At 42.3% G+C, this 12,629-nt stretch overlaps 1 protein-coding gene across 4 annotated transcripts in view; it reads left to right on the top strand.

The window, feature by feature from the left end:
- Positions 1–2,969: 2,969 nt before the first annotated feature.
- Positions 2,970–12,629, top strand: part of PRMT3 (protein arginine methyltransferase 3) — a 134,355-nt gene continuing 124,695 nt past the window's right edge. The window contains exons 1-5 of one of the 4 annotated variants that reach the window (XM_065882041.1): positions 3,028–3,055; positions 3,286–3,418; positions 5,063–5,145; positions 6,642–6,691; positions 7,311–7,413. In XM_065882041.1, coding sequence (XP_065738113.1) covers positions 3,028–3,055; positions 3,286–3,418; positions 5,063–5,145; positions 6,642–6,691; positions 7,311–7,413 — 397 coding nt within the window. Of the gene's footprint in view, positions 3,056–3,285; positions 3,419–5,062; positions 5,146–6,641; positions 6,692–7,310; positions 7,414–12,629 lie in introns of all 4 variants that reach the window. The other 3 variants (XM_065882042.1, XM_065882044.1, XM_065882043.1) reach the window with 3 other exon arrangements.

The following is a 12,629-nucleotide window of genomic DNA, read 5'->3' on the forward strand; positions in this document are numbered from 1 at the left end:
AGAGTCACAGCAGCAGTGAAAACTTTATGTATCATGCAGATGAGGCCTGAACAAAAATTGTTGACATTTGTGTCTCTGAGTTACCCAGTGCTGACTGCATGTTAATTGTGTAAGTGAACATTGTGCCTTACTATTTCTTTAGAATATATAATAAAAGTTATTATATAACTGAGCTTATATAATTCATGGGAGAATTAAATAGAAGAATTAAAATAAGTGGACAAGTCGTGGGTTCCCTTAGATTGTTAGAAAATGCCCAAGTTTCTGTGGTAATATGCAGTATTTTGGCCAATGGGATTATAGAATAGCAGCTAATATATATCAAGTGCTTGGCAATTGCCAGCTTTTACACATGGTGTCTGTCCTTTAACCCTCCAAACAATCTTTATAATTCTTACAGGCAGTACTATCATCCCCCTGTCTTAGGCGGGGAAACCGAGGCTCACTGTGGTTAAATGCCTTGCCCAAGGGCTTAAAGCTGAAGCCTGAAGCTAGGAAATGGCAGAGCCAGGATTCTAACCCAAGTGAGCCTGAATCCATAGCTTCTGTTTTTAACTACTCTGCAAGAGCATCCAGTATCTGTATGTTTCCAGGAAGTTCCAGTTAGTTGTTACTGGATCAGTACATGCCATGGATGAATAAAATAGAAATGTTTGGGTTTCTTCATTGGTCTAGGATCCCTCTAATGATTAACTACAAAATGTTCACATAGCCAGTAAATGTATATCTCAAAGTGCTTCAGTTTAAAAACTATGGAAAAGGCAAGGAAGAGGCAGAAGGAAGGGTCAAAGTCAAGAGGAACACACTGTTAATTTCCATCATGGAACAAAGGATAGTAGTGAAGTTTGTCTTAACTTCTGTGCTGGGGGAAGCAAAGTAATAAATTTCAAGCTTCAGTGGACTCCTTTAGTGTGTGTGTGTGTGTGTGTGTGTGTGTCTGTGTGTCTGTCTTTAGAAGGGGTTGGACATTCCCAATGTCAGTCATCTAGGAAAGAGGCATATTTTAGGATGGGGTGAGGACTTGAAATGTGGGCTTTAGGAAGGAGATGGAAGGAACATCTTCCTCCTGCCAGGTGGGGTTCCTTTGGGGCTGGACTCTGAAGAGCCTGTTTGTTTAGGTGATAACAAGCATGGGCTCCAAGAAGTGAGGCACGAATTACGGGGACTCCATGAGGATATACTGAGGCTGGTGGGCTCTAAAAGCAGCTAAACCCAGTGGCCAGTTTTAAGTTATTCTCTGTGTGTTGAAATTCCTTACCCACAAACCTGCTGTCAGGTCTTGTTCAACATTCTTTTCTGACCTCAGTAGTGAAGTGGGGTGATGGGAGAGGGTCTGTGTTTATCTTTGGAGTGAAGAAAAAAGCTGTTCCCTCCTAAGCCCAGCATTGTGGAGACACATAAACTTCAAGGAACAAGATTCTGGCCCAGTCACTCCTCTGGACTGGGTGTTAACTTCGCTACTGTTAACATGGAATGATTGGGTGTTAATGGGATTTAGCAGGTTTCCCTCCAAATGTTATGCAGATGGAGAGAAGATGGGCCTTGCTGGAGAGTATGTTGGAAGGATGAAGGAAAAAGCTGGATGAGCCCAGGCAACAAATGACCTTGAAGTTCATTCAGCTTATTGAAATGCCTCCTATGTGCCACTGGGCACGTAGGCAGTGGGTCTACATCAGTGAATAGTAAGTCTAACCCAGCAAAGCCAGCAGATACTCTGGCAGTGGCCTGCAATATAAGGGGGCTTCCAAACTAATATTTGATAGATTCTGTCCTCTAGGGGTTTACAGTCAAGGGAAAGGAGTGCATTCAGAAGAGTTTAGCAACAATACAAGGCATCGTTCTCATTCAGCAATTTTTTTTCATTCAGCAAATTAATATTGAGTACCTACCTATGAGTTAGGCCATATATTATGTGCCAGAGAAATGAAGGTAGAGACATGGCCCTACCCTCATGCTCAAACAGTGTTGTGACTAAAGACGGGAAGAAGAAAGGAAAAAGCAAATGGTAGGTGATAAGAAAGAAACTAACAGGAGGCTGCTGGAATGACAGTGGAAACTACTTTAGAAAAGATGGCCTGAGGAAAGACTTTCTGGCTGAGACAAAAAGTATCTACCCTTTTGTAGAACATTCTTAGCAAAGACCTTGAGGTGGGATAATGATTAGCACCAAATAAAAGGCTGGAGGATGGGGCCCAAGGTGGAGGGTTGAGGGGAGACGTTAGGCGGATTATGCAGAGCCTGGTAGGCCGTGGTAGTCAATTTAACTGGATAAACTTGTGCCAAGCCCAGTGCTAGCACCTGGCACTAGAACTTGGGACATACACTTTAAAGACTGAACTCCTTAAAACAGTCCTCGAGGCTCTGGCCCCTCTGTGGCCCCTGGTACACCCACTGGCCCCTGCAGTTCCCTCTCCCCAGCCGCACCCCACGGGGACCAGGGAGCCCCGGAACCAGTGCGGAGTACCAGCCTCTCGCTTGCGTTCGACCTCCTCGGCACCAGAGGGCGCAGCGAGCAGGTCGCCCCCCGACTAGCCGCTCATCCCTCGAATAAGGGACGCACAGGGGGCGCGATGCCGACTGCAGAACCGCTTGCAGCTCTGGGCTCTGGGCCGCGGTTTAGGACCTCCCGCTAAGGCCTGCCGCAGCCCGAGGAGAACACAAAAGCCAAGTCTAAGCCTGCAACGCCCAGCCCAAGTTTCAGCGCTTACTCGGCGCGCGCTGCATCAACCCTGCGGCAGGAGGCGGAGCCCGGGCTCTCGCCCCGCCCACCCCAGCTCACGTGAACAACGCCGCGGCCCCGAGGCCGGAAGTGCTCGCGAGCCGGCGCGCAGGCTCTCCTGTTTCCAGGAGCCACAGGGTTCCCGGAGCTTCGGCCCCACCGCGTGCCCGCGCCCGCGCCCGCGCTCGCGCTCACGCTCACGCTCGTTCCCGGGTTCTCGGGCCGGGAAGGCTCGGAGGCGGTTGCGCGTGCGCTGCCCAGCCTGGTCCCCGCCCCCAGGCGCGCCGGGCTCTCGCGGCACAGCCGCCATGTGTTCGTTAGCGTCGGGCGCAGACGGTGGGTACCCCGGCCCTTCAGCACCTAGGCCGCGACGCCGTGGGGCCGGTGAAAGCCCCTCCCCTCCCCCTGCGCCCGGGACGCGGAGCCGGGGTGGTGGGGCCCTGCAAAGAGGGAGGGGGAGGTGGGGGGGAGGGCCCGCCGGGCCCAGAGCGTTCTCGCTTTGCTGCCCCTCGTCCGCCCTCCTGGCGCTGGGGTCCGAGACAGAGCTGACCGTTTGCGTGTGCTAGGCGGCCGGGGCGCTGTGGAGGAGGAGGACCTGCCAGGACTGTCAGACAGCGGTGACGAGGCCTCCTGGGAGGATGAGGAAGATGCCGATCTCCCCCACGACAAGCAGCAGACCCCCTGCCTGTTCTGTGACAGGTTCGTCCACCTCAGCGCGAGGCGCCAGCCCTAGGGTGGCCGGGCCCCGTGGGTCTGTGTGGTCTGCTCCTCTGGAGTCCAGCCCAAGTGGCTGCCCTGGAAGTCTGGAGCCCGTGCTTTGGAGTGAGGGTTTGTTGAGCCGGAAGACCCACAGTGGTTTCCAGGGAGGAACCATGAACTGGAAGCCAGGTTACACTGCTTCACTTTGACGGGCCTCAGTTTCCTCTTGTGTAAAATGAAAGGGTTCTGGGCCGGATCTGTGGTTCCCACATGTAGTTGTGCGCCTCTGTCGCCTGAGACACTTAAGAAACAAATACACAGATGCTAAACTGGACCTCAGCCCTTCCAAATCAGGGATAGGGGCTAGGAATCTGTTTCTACAAAGACCCTAGCTGAAGTGATTCTAAAGAGTAACAAGTGTGGGAGTCACTAAACTCGATTAATCCCTCAACCTTCTAGAACCGTTCAGGCTCTCCCATTCTATAATTCTTTGACAGTTAGAAAGCTTATCAGGTGTAATAGTTCCGTTGGAGCCGTTTAAAGAATCACCTTTGTTAGGGGCTCCCCCCCCCCCCCAGTTGAGGGGGAAGGAATTGATGCCATTTTCACTTAGGGAAAAAGACGCTGCAATACCAGTAATTTGTTCAAAGTCACAAAGCTGTGGTTTGTCTTATAACCAAATACATGTTTTTTCCACTTAAAATTCTGCCTCTTCAGCTTTGACTTTGGCTGCTGTCCTGGGCAAGTGGGCGTGAAAGAGGCCTGGTTGGCACTGGCCAGTGTTACTTTAATAAACATTTCACCAGTGAGTCTCAGAGTGGTGCTGATGGGTGGTATATTAGCTTCTGACGATTCGTCATTGTTCCCACGTGTAGCCTCATGTGGGTAGGTACGGGATGTCTGCATATACTGTAGTCGTCAAAAAATAATATTTATTGAGCATCAGGGAGGTACTTCTTTGTGATAGGCTGTGTAAATACTGTATAAATAAGCTCTCTCGGTAAACGTTTGTTGAAAACTGCTGCATATGTGCCAAGCATATAGAAGAGGTAATGCAGGCTCTCTGCCGTGTGTTATCTTATCACACGTCCTTCAGTTTTGCAGGTCACAGAATAAAGGAGCTTGGCCCTCACAGTGTCTATAATACAAATCCTTGGGGAGCACTGTAAGACCACTTTTCAAAATATGGCACTTTGGGAATTTATTAGCTATAAAATTATACGTTTTATGCTTTATTTCTAAAAGCAGTTTGAGCTGTGTCAGTTCAGAGCCTCTGAAAGCAGAGTTGATACTTAGAGGAGAAAAGAATCTTATGCAGTGAATTTTTCAGGTCTTAAGAGACACAGTCTATCAAAGGGAGTTCTCTTTCTTAGAAGCCTTGTGATAAATTCAGTGCTATTATTTGGCAAATTCAGCTCAACATTTTAAAGGGTAGTTTGTTTTAGGTGTAAAATGGGACTCAGAAGTACTAATTCCCTTTAGGAGTGCTGGGTTCCTCTCTACAGGTGTGTTTGGTTTTTTTTAATTAATTGGAAGTAAAACTGGAAACCTGCAGAGTGAGGGGGAAAAGTTTATATCTAACATGAAGTCAGTATTTAGACTTCTTAGGGGACTATTTCATGAAGCTGTTGCTTGGTTTTTCAGGTTATTTACATCTGCTGAAGAAACATTTTCACACTGTAAGTCTGAGCATCAATTTAATATTGATAACATGGTTCATAAACATGGTGAGTAATTTTTAGAATAAAGAAAATTTTAGTTGAGAAATTTAAGTTCAAACATTATGTTTTTCCAGACCATTCCTTTCCTATACAAATCCAATATAGTGAAACACATGACAACAACTTATGAAAATGGCGTGTTTTTGACAAATGGCTTTTGAGGAAAGATTGATAAATAAGTCATTCTTCTAGATATGATTGACTATTTAAGCTTAAATTGCCTTCACAACGAAAAAGGAAAAAAACCCCAAAAAATCCTTAGTGTGTGATTACATTTTAATCATTTTAGAATTAGGAAGACAAGGGGCGTGGATATTAGAATTAGGGAGAGCAAAGGATAGAGGTGGACTTTGGAAAAGGAGGTGGATCATTATGAAAAAAGACAACTTATCAGGTCAAAGCATAACATGGACTTCAAGGCATACAAGATTGAGTTTGACAAGGAGTTTGGTAAGAGAGTGTGGAAAAAGCGAGTGCTAAAGTTAAGGTGGTAATCCAGAGATTCAGCTGATGATTCTATTGAAACTTGCATCTAAACATACTTAAAATTAAAGCCTTCTAATTTAAACGAATATAGAAGACCTACAGTATCCCACTAATATTAACTAAATACAGAATTGGCTTTTTGGTCCCTGTATTTACTAACAACTAGAAAGGACATTACTGAAGAATACCAAATATTAGGCAGATTTGGGGTCTCAGATAAACATATGATACAGTATGTTTATGAATCATAAATTCAACTGCAACTACTTTTGTAAGATATAAGTGACTTAGTTTCATTTTTTTTCATGTTTTTAATGTGCATTTTAAAACTGAATTGAAACCGTACTTTATATTATTTTATATCTTCTTCAGTACCAAATAGGGGCTTTTGTGTGCTATTACGCATATGAAACATTTTTATATGCTGGCATGTTCTCATAACAGTATTTCTCATGACAAATAATAATTGGTTGGATATGCTATTGCTTTCCCTTATTTTAAATGCTGCTTCATTTCTGAAAAGATGAGAACCAGATAACAAGCCTCACTATTTTTTCATTTGCATCATTTAACTTAATGTAAAAGCTAGTATACTTTGTATACTCTGTGTCCTGGCAAAATTATAGTTTGGTAGGTACCATAAAAATTGGGGATTTAGAAACTTCAGTATCAACTCTAGTATTAACTGCCAAATACTTGGTAAAATCAAGGGCCTAATTTTCCTCATTTGTATTGTTCTGATAAGTGAGTAGAATTCTAAAAATTAATTTCCGATTTTTCAGAAATGCAAGAAGAGCACTTAAAAATTTGTCCTCTCTGGCTGTTTCTTAATTAAAATATTCTGAAGTGTCAGAGTTACTGTTTCTAGTTCTTAATAAAAAATTCAAAACTTTTAAGTAGTAGTTGAGAGGACAGAAATATTTTATTGTCTAACCAGAGAAGCATCTTCAGAGCAGGTTAATGAAACAAAACTCATGTTATGTTAAAATAAGTGAATTTTTTTTTTTTCCTTTTAGGACTTGAATTTTATGGATACATTAAACTAATAAATTTTATTAGACTTAAGGTAAGGTGGTAGCTTAATCTACAATTTTGTTTAAAACCTAAAGAAGTACTACAGCGATTATCAATGCACCGATTTTTAAAAGAATATGAGAAACTGCTGTATGAGGAACTGTTTTAAATTTGACACTCATCATACTGGGGGAATCATGGACATTAGGAACTAGCACAACATACAGCACCAAGTAAATGGATACATACCATACTTAAGTGTGTTTTTTAATTTTGTGTAAGAGATGAATCAATGTTATGTGGCAAAGTAATTCACTGTCAGATAAAGGGGAATACTGATAGTCTTTCTGTAAAATCAGAAATAATTTCTAGTGCAATTTTTAAGTGCTTTGGTTACTCTTTTTGTTGTGTTTTTTAAATACTTTGTTCTAGTCAGTTGGTGTTTATATTGCCATTTCCTCAAAATCCAAACAGTATAAAACTGTGCATTGAAACAATTAAGCAGTCATCCAGTCAAGTTAATGAAATAGCTGGTGAACATAGACTGTTTAAACAGAGATTTTGTGTGATGTAGACATGATTTCCTTTTTTGTTTAATTTTCCCAGTTTTTTGGTAGGGGGATTTTGTGATTATGTGCAGTGAAAAAATATGCAATTAATTTTACTTCCAGAATCCTCCAGTTGAATATATGAATTCCATATACAACCCAGTGCCTTGGGAGAAAGAAGAGTATTTAAAGCCGGTATTAGAAGATGACCTTTTACTTCAATTTGGTAAGATGAACATATGGTATCTACTTTAAAGCAGGGTCATTTGTTATGACAAAATAGTGGTTAGGTGTTACAGGAAAATATATCATCCCCTTGATTCTCTAAAGACCTTGTCAGGTAGTTGGTTTCAGAAGGAACGTTAAGTCACTTAGAAAGTGAGAGTCACACTAACAGTTACCAGGGAGGAATATGAGCTTGGGTTAAACATTGTGTAAAAGATGTTTTGAAACATAGGGAGACTTGAGAGAATAATTTTTAGTTGTCAGACTGATTTTTAATGTAATTAAAATCGATGAAATTTTAAATTTAAATTAAAAAAATTATATCAGTATATTTAATAGATTTAAGTAAATTTAATAATATTGCTGTTTTTACCTCATAATACAATCAGATACGTGACTTTTCTTAAGACATCTAATTTATGGAGCTTTTGTTTTGCTGCAGGACAGATTGCACGAAAATTCCCCACGTATACTAACTCTTAAGCCTCCCTTGTGGCAGGGTCACTCGTCTTTTGACTGTAGCTTTCTTAGTTTCTTGCTCTGTGCTTTGGTTCATTCCTTATTGAACAGGAATCTTATGAAAAATCTGTTGGCTCTCTATAGGTCTAATTTGTTGGAGTTCATGATTTATTATTATTTTTTTAATTTATGCTTTCTTTCATGTTTTTTGTGCCAGTTAGGTGAGATAGAGGGGTTTGCTGTCTTCAGATCAGCAAGACCATTCTAAACAGACACACACCTTCACAGATAGTAGTTTGACAGTGTGTATTTGCGCAGTCCTCTGGTAAGTGGGAACTGTGGAAAACCACTCATTTCCTTGAGAAGTACCATCAAGAGAAGTTGTGTGGCAGTGTGATGCTATAGTAAGAACCTTAATGTAGGATTCAGGAACTAAGTGACCCTGGACAAAGCACTTAAGCTTTCTGTTTTTTAGGTCTTCATCTATAAAATGAGAAATAGGGCCAGATTTCCAACTTTCTACCTCTAAAATTTGGTGGGGCCTAGGTTGATTCTTTCCCATTTTTACAACTTCTATTAAATTTTATTTCTCCTCAAAGTAACCAAAGTGATCTCTTTGATACATGACAAAGTGCCCACTAGGTGTTCTTCGTGACTCCCTAAACTCAAAATTGAACACTCACAGGTTGAAAGTAGTATGTTAAATACTTTAGAAACATGAAGAAATGAATCCTTCGCATTGGGAGCCCACAATCTAATAGTAGGAGTGTTTTGTTTTTGAATGACTGTCCTGTATTATAAGATAAGGTGGAATATAGTAAGTTTCATGAGAAGTAGGAAAAATAGTGCCGTTCAGAAGAGGGAGAGATTACTCAGATCAGCAGATACCGAGTGCTATTTGCTGGTCACTATGGATACAGATCAGTATTGACCTCTTCTCTCTCCAAAGGTATATTAACTTAACTTCTTTCAGACTTAATTTTAATTTATAAAAAGGTGATTATGACACCTACCTTATAAAATTGTTACAAAGATAATGCATATTAGCACAGTACCTGTCAGAGAGTAAGTGCTTAATGAAGGAGAATTTATTGTTATTAGTAAATAAGTTCTAAGGAGTTTAGATGAAGAAGTCACGACCGAGATCTGGAACAGTTAAGGGGCCTAGTAAAGGAGGTGGAACTTGAACTGGGCATGCTTGTTAGTGCACTGCCCGTGCCTCTCAAAGGATCTGTGGGACTTCCCTGGTGGTCCGGTGGTTAGGACTCCATGCTTCCACTGCAGGGGGCGCGGGTTTGAACCCTGGTCAGGGAACTAAGATCCCACAAGCTGCACGGCACAGCCAAAAAAAAAGCAAAAGATCTGTTCTCCTGGCCATTGGTGTAGAGAGATGGAAGAGAAGGTTCTTCATTCTCATGGCTCCTGGCTTGATTACTGACTATTTCACCTGCACTGTCTTTCAGTAAATAGTTATTGAGCATCTGCTTTGTATTGGGCTTTGAGAATATAAAGATGACTAAATTTAAAAAGGAGATAACTAAGAAAATAGGCAATGAAAGTACAGTGTAAGTGGGGAGAAGTAACTATACTGATGGAGAAACCTGGCAAACACTGCCTTAGCCAGGTAATGAAGGTTAACATCATCGGTGATGTAATGTCAGTGGTATGGACCCTTTATATCATGTGATGAGAATGGCACTTTACCTCAGTGGTCTTCCTCCCAGGCCAGTAATCTCAGTCTAACCATGAAAAACCATGAGACAGACACAAAGTGAGGGACATTCTACAGACTGCCTGACCAGTATTTCTCAAAACTATCCATGTCAAGGGAAGCCTGAGAAGCTGTTGTAGCCAAGAGGGGCTTAAGGAGACATGACAACTAAACATACGTGGTATCCTGGATGGGATCTTGGGACAGAAAGGGGACATTAGGGGAAGACTAATGAAATCTGAGTGAATAAAATGGAGTTTAGTTAATTTTTTTTAAAGTATGGTATAATATTTGAAACATACTCCGCAAAGGGTTAATATCCTTTTTACATAAAAGACTCTTAAAAATTAAGGGACAAAGGATCAAAACAGTTGATAGAAAAATGGGGAAAAATTCTACCAAAAAGAGGTAGGAAAATAGCCCAATAGCAAGATACCATTTCTCACCTCTCAGACTGGTAAAAATTTTTACAATATGACAACACATTCTGTTGACAAAGCTGTGGAGAGACAGGCACTGTCCTAAGATTGCTAGTAGAATGCAGATTTAGCAATACCTAAAAAACTGAACATGCGATTTTTTTTTTTTTTTTTTTTCTGTACGTGGGCCTCTCACTGTTGTGGCCTCTCCCGTTGCGGAGCACAGGCTCCGGACATGCAGGCTCAGCGGCCATGGTTCACGGACCCAGCCGCTCCGCGGCATGTGGGATCTTCCCAGACTGGGGCACGAACCCGTGTCCCCTGCATCGGCAGGCGGACTCTCAACCACTGCACCACCAGGGAAGCCCTGAACGTGCGATTTTTAACTGAGCAGTTTCACTCATAAGAATTGGTCTTGAAGGTACACCTCCAACATTCTGAAAATACATATATAAGACAAATGCTCATATAGAGGAGAGCGGTTGAATAAACTATGGCACGTCCACACCATGGAGTAGTATACCTCTATCCTCTATTGCAAAGAATGAACTGAACTGGTACAGAGTGTTATCCAGGACATACTGTCAAATGAAAAAGGCAAAGCTCAAAAGAATATCTACTATGATACTCTTCACATAAGAAAGAAAGAGATTTAGGAAAATGCTTATGTGTCTGCTCATTTGTGCAAAAGAAATACAGGAAGGATAAACTAGAAACTGAAGAGATTGTTACTGAACGGGGTTTGTGGGACAAGGAAGGAAGGGCACAGTGGGATTGAGGTAACAGGGATGAGGATCGAGTGACACTTTGCTGAGTATATCTCTTTGTATAGCTCCAACTCTCAGGACTATAGTAATGTTTTTATTTTATTTTATTTATTTATTTATTTTTTCTTTGTGGTACGCGGGCCTCTCACTGTTGTGGCCTCTCCTGTTGCGGAGCACAGGCTCCAGACGCACAGGCTCAGCGGCCATGGCTCACGGGCCCAGCCGCTCCGCGGCATGTGGGATCCTCCCAGACCGGGGCACGAACCCGTGTCCCCTGCATTGGCAGGCGGACTCTCAACCACTGCGCCACCAGGGAAGCCCAGTAATGTTTTTTATAGCCTTCATATAATCAAAAAAATCAACAATTGAAACAACGAGGATGTATGTATACAAGGGTGGTGCTGGTGCGAAATGGAATGCAGGCACTAACAGATGAACTGAACTGTAATACAAAGGAATAATGTAACCATACTGCAGGGAGTGGGGAGGAAAAGAGCTAGGTGAGTAACTGAAACCTTTAATGGATGTTGTGCTGAGGCTACAGATAAAAAGAACTACATCAACGTTGTAATCCAGTAAGAAAAGGCATTACTTGCAGGGTAAGAATTAGCAATTCTGACACTATTTTTGTGTATGCTAGAATGGAACATGTGAGTTAATAATTTATGGATGGGGCTTCCCTGGTGGCACGGTGGTTAAGAATCTGCCCGCCAGTTCAGGGGACACGGGTTTGAGCCCTGGTCCGGGAAGATCCCACATGCCATGGAGCAACTAAGCCCGTGCGCCACAACTACTGAGCCTGCGTTCTAGAGCCTGCAAGCCACAACTACTGAAGCCCGCACGCCTAGAGCCCGTGCTCTGCAACAAGAGCCACCACAATGAGAAGCCTGCTCACCGCAACGAAGAGCAGCCCCCGCTCACCACAACTAGAAAAAGCCCACACGCAGCAACGAAGACCCAACACAGCCAAAAATAAAAAAATAAAATTAATAAATTTATTTTTAAAAATTATGGATAAAAGCCAGGTTTCTCACAGTTGGAGAATGAGGTTTCAGATAAGGAAATGAAGGATGAAATGAGTCCTGTGTTGACAAATTGGAATCAGAAGTGTCAGTGTAAATTCATAGTTTTTCTTATACAGACAGACAGATACAGAAATGTAGATGTGTGTGTGTGGGGGGGGGTTAGTATAATACATATATTTCCTAGCTCTGCTGAAAGGGCCTAGAAAAACCCCAGTAGCAATGAGCATACCTAGTGCCCAGATCTTGATTTATAATCCTTTATTAATAAAAGGAACCAAGAGTCCTTAGAGAGATGATTGATTTCCAGGTGGGGCAGGGAAAATACAAGATAAGTCTAGGACACCTTGTTCCAGAAAATTAGGAAGTACTTAAGAAAAAGTGGGGGAAGAGGGGACTTAACCTAAAGAACACAGGAACCAACCTGAAGGACCTCCTAGTGGCCAAAGCTAGAAACATTTAATCAATACAGAAAATGACAGTATTGGGTTTTAACCCATAGGATAAAATAAATGTCCATGAATTCTTCTTGACATGAATAAGCAACCAAATAAATGGGAAGGAGTAGCTCCGCTTCAGCGTAGAATTCCTGTTAATAAATGTCAAAGGAAGAAGAGAAACAGAAAATCAGCATTAGGCAAACACCACGGTAGTAACTTGCAGAAAAGAGTAACCCATGCATGCTAAGATTAGTAGGTGAAAATTTAGGTGGGTGAGATAGGATTTGCATAGTTCAAAGTATGTCCCCCAAGAAATTTAACTACAAAGGAGCTGTTAAACTTTTGAGTGGAAAAACTGAGCAGACACTACCATAACCAAGTGATCAAGGTTAACATCAC

This window comes from Phocoena phocoena, chromosome 8, assembly GCF_963924675.1.
Source record: "Phocoena phocoena chromosome 8, mPhoPho1.1, whole genome shotgun sequence".
NCBI classification, from domain to species: Eukaryota; Metazoa; Chordata; class Mammalia; order Artiodactyla; family Phocoenidae; genus Phocoena; species Phocoena phocoena.